Genomic DNA, 4,600 nt, shown 5'->3' on the forward strand with positions numbered 1-4,600 from the left:
TTTATTTGCAATCATTCCCACATTTTAATATTTTTGCAATCATTCCCATATTTATTTGCAATCATGCTACACATGGGCACTACTTTAGTCCACTACTTCAGAGAAATTACTACACAAATGCATGCTACACATGGGCACTACTTTAGTCCACTACTCCAAAGCTGATCACTAAACTTGTTTCTTCATTTTATTACACACGCTTCCTTTTATTCGCGGCAAACTATCTGGCTATAGTATTTGAATACTAAATTAGTTGTTCAGGGCGTGCCATTTAGGTTGGAGCACTTTCGAACAATACTCTATCATCTTGTCAGTTTTCGGTATATGCTCCTTCACGGTCGCGACGGAGCAGAACCGCTCTGCCCATGTCGCTAAGAGAGGGAACTTCGCCCCGTCGATGAGCTTGAGACCCGACATCTTCTCTATCGTCTTCACCCAGCCCAGAAAGCTTCCGAGAGCGATGTCGAGATAGCCAATATTGTCTCCACCGAAGAAGGGCTTCCCTTTGAAGCTTTTCTCATAAGTCTCTTCTAGTAAACTAAGTCCTGCGAATGATTGCTCTATAGCTTCTGCTTTCTCCTTCTCGGTCTTTACTTGTAGAATCTTTATTGCACCATAAAACCACTGCATATAAAGAGAGGTAGAAAAATAGCAGAAAACTTTATAAACTTCATGATTTATTGCAATCTCGTAGTCACCAACACATAAAGTAAGTTAGAATTGAAAAATTATACACTACCATCCGAAATTTTGTAATTAACCACTGGATTGGCTTCATCGGTCAAAACTGAAATTAATGAATATATAACACATATAGATATAACATTTCATAAATAAAACAACTAAGACAATTAAGTCCAATATTCTTTTTACTGTTCTTTAACATCTGACAACCAGTTTGTCTTTGACCTAGATAACTTTAGAATCAGTTGCTCTACTCAATCAAAATGATTTTCCATGAAGTATAAATAGGACCAAACAAACCCCAAGTCTAGAATAACATACCGTGTCCTCGAAATAGCCGGCCCAAAAGCGCGCGATGGCACGTTCATACGGATCCGAGGGGAGGATCGAGGGCCGAGCTCCGGCCCAAACTTCGTCGATGTATTGGAGGATGATCGCGGACTCGCAAACGGGCCGATCATTGTGGATCAAAACTGGGACCTTCTTGTACACGGGGTTGGATTTGAGGAGGAGCTCACTCTTATTTTCCCAAATCTCTTGCTCCAGATACTCGTACCTCACCCCCTTGAGTTCTAAAGCAATTTTCACTTTAATCACGTAGGGACTTGGCCACACTCCTAAGAGTTTCACTTCCTCTCCTGACGCTGCCATATTATATGGGAAATAGTTTTCTTACAAAATCGAATAGTTAAGCAGACAATTATATATACGAAGCTACAACAAATTTGCTGTGGTTTTTGGGGTATATGGCGATGTGGGTATTTACAAAGGAGTATGAAAAGGAGTGGTTGGAAATGTAGGTGAGGAAATGTGTGGACTGTGACTTTGTGGCGGCTTGTTGACTGGTGTTGCAGGTAAGTTTGGTATAACGTACGCTTTGGGTATTTCTCGAAAAAAAAAAAAAGAAAAACGTATGCTTTGGGTCTGGTCACTTGCCCCTTTAATGACCTACTATTGAAGTTACCTGCGCATTACGGTGGATTAATATTATAAAAAAGACAAAAAATTGATAAAGTAATAATTTTAAAATTTTTGAGTTGCAATAAAATATCAATAAATACAAATAGTATGAGAAAAAAAAGTATAAAAAAATCTCATTTTACTCATTTTTTCTTATAAAAGCGATTTGTTCATATAACAATAGACTATGTGAATGAATTTTCTTGTGAAAGCGATTAGTTCAGATGACAATAGACTATGTGAATGAACTAATTAGAAAGTGAACAAGTGAGAAGACGAAACATCAGACAGAGATGGGAGGTGGAAAGGTGAAGCACCAAGGAGTGGAAAGGGGAGAGAAGGTAAGGATGAAAGAGAAATTGCCATATGGCAAACCTATGGGGAATAATGTATAAGTATAGAAGTATAGAAGTATAGATTTCATAGACAAATCAATTAATTTTTGTTGCGTATATGTATGCTTTTGGTGTTACGAAGTATTTCCTCTTTCAATCTATTTCTTTAATAATTTTTTTCATTAGATAATATTATGCAATCAACCAATCATTTACTCAACTTTAGCGCGACTACTATCATCTTAACTGCTCACTCTTTTATCCAAGTGTTGAAAACCGAATAGCATCAATAACTTGGTGCTATAAATACTGAAGTAGCCTATATATAAATATATATTGATTTTATTTGGCCGATGAAATGAGGTATCAATTATAATTTATTTGGTATTAAGATTTTTTTGTAATCTTGGATGCAACTAGTTTAATTTTTTATTGCATAAATGATATTAACTCCTATAATTTTGTAGCATAGTATATTCACCTATGGAGTAATTCATTTTATTTCAAAAAGACACTTAAAAAACCAAAGGAGATATTACAAAAAAACAAAATAGTTTAAAAGAACAATAATTTAGAGACTGTAGCTGCCCTTACTACTGTTTTACCTAGAATCTTGAAAATGTTATTGGAAATAAAATTGATACGCACGACTTTCAAAGATCATTAATCGCATAAAATGAGTCAATTGGTCATCGCTAGCTGATGTGTGCTAATTATTACTTGTTAATTACTTTGTTAGTATTTAGTCCGTGAGGAGCAATTATTTTTCTATTATTATTATTATTTTTTTTTTAAAGTGATTGAGAGAACTTTTCTATTGATTTTTCTCCTTGGAGGAGAAGAAAATGACTAATTGCGCAGATGTCGCCACTGCTGTGGTTGGCTAAATCGATCAAGCCCTCATAATTTCAACAACTTTAGTACGTGTTTTTGACCATAAATTCTCTGCTTTAGTTTTGACCATAAATATTAGGCCAAACCCTAGCTTTTTGAGCCATATTTTATATCTCTCAATGCATCTATTATCCCGCTACACTTATCTACTATTTTAGGAAAAACTTCAAAAACTCTCTACGTGGTTTCGCACTTTTTCATTTTAGTACCCTGTAGTTTAAAATGTATCAAGTTAGTACTTTGTGGTTTTGCACTTTTTCACTTTAGTACTCTGTGGTTTAAAGTGTATCAAGTTAGTACTCTGTGGTTTTATTTTTATATCCAGTTAGCATAGTTAGTTAATTCACGAATTATTCGCAAATTATTCGCGAATTTTTGATATTCCGAATAAAACGTCCGTTTTTGAATTTTTGGAAAAAATTCGAAAAAAATCGCGTTTTATTGGATAAAAGTAATTATTCGCGAATTAAACGGGTTCGCGAATAATTCGGCTCAAAAAAACGTCGCCGTTGCTGCGACTGCGATGCTGTCGCGGGCCTCGTGCATGGCCCAAAACAGAAAAGAGTTCGCCTCTCAAAAAAAAAAAAAAAAAAAAAAAAAAACCTTCTCTGAAATCGCCCTCTCCCAATCTCCCAAACTCCCACCCCCACCCCCATCCCCACCCCTCCCAAAAAAGGGTTTGCCCTAACTTCTCACCCCTGCGGCGGTGCGGCCCTGCCACCGACCCGTGCGGCGGTCGCGGTCCCTTCCCCTCCCCCTCTTCCCTTCCGGCTGCTCGCCGAACGCAATCGGAAGCCCTCCTCTTCAGAAATCGAAGATCGAGTTCTTCCCTCTTCAGAAATCGAAACCCTCCTCGTCGCCTCTTCCTCTTCCGCTTCCGCTATCCAACGATATATAGATCAGTAATAAGGTGGTTCTTTACAAACCAAGTACGATTTGAGTTTTCATTTTTTAAAGCAAAAGTTGGAAGCTTTTAGTCCATCTGATGGATACTTTTTTAGACACAAATGGCTCGAGTGCTTAAATTGAATGTGTCCATTCTCTGTTATGCACCTTAAATTGTTAAGAACTTAAGACCCAAACATAGAGCTAAATAATGTTAATTAACCTAGGGACCATGCCTACTTTAGACTTTAGAATTTAGGAACTCTTGTATTTTACATTTAAATATGCACTATCTTGATCTCTTATTTGGTTAATTATTTATTTTTTTTAGGCATAATATAGTTTATTATTTTTTTATTTAATTTTGTAGCTCTTTATTCTTATATTCTTAAAAAATATGAATATTTATGCTAATAGCATAAATTTTGAGAGGAAAAAAATTTAATTTAATAGTCAAATTTTTGATCCCGAATTTTTAATTGGTGAACGTATAATATCCGTATAAATCACGTATCCGAATAATTGACTAATCCGTTTTTTAGCCGATTTTTTCAACGAATTTAAAAATTAGAAGACGAATTTTATCCGAATTATACCCGTACCGAATTTTTGCCGAATCCGAATTAACTAACTATGCCAGTTAGTACTCTGTGGTTTTATTTTTATATTAAGTTAGTACCCTATGGTTTTATTTTTCTCCGAATGAAATATTAAACCACAGGGTACTAAAATGAGAAAGTGCGAAACCATAGGGTACTAACTTGATACACTTTAAACCACAGGGTATTAAAGTGAGAAAGTGGGAAACCACAGGGCACTAATTTGATACACTTTAAACCACA

At 35.8% G+C, this 4,600-nt stretch overlaps 1 protein-coding gene across 1 annotated transcript; it reads right to left on the reverse strand.

The window, feature by feature from the left end:
* Window positions 1-1,418, reverse strand: LOC109714535 (glutathione S-transferase U18-like). The gene is made up of 2 exons (XM_020239211.1): window positions 1,006-1,418; window positions 1-624 (listed from the first exon to the last, which is right to left on the reverse strand). Exons 1-2 carry the CDS (start codon window positions 1,333-1,335, stop codon window positions 250-252), a joined length of 705 nt encoding a protein of 234 aa, XP_020094800.1. The 5' UTR covers window positions 1,336-1,418; the 3' UTR covers window positions 1-249.

The sequence above is a fragment of the Ananas comosus genome, linkage group 8, assembly GCF_001540865.1.
Source record: "Ananas comosus cultivar F153 linkage group 8, ASM154086v1, whole genome shotgun sequence".
Lineage (NCBI taxonomy): Eukaryota > Viridiplantae > Streptophyta > Magnoliopsida > Poales > Bromeliaceae > Ananas > Ananas comosus.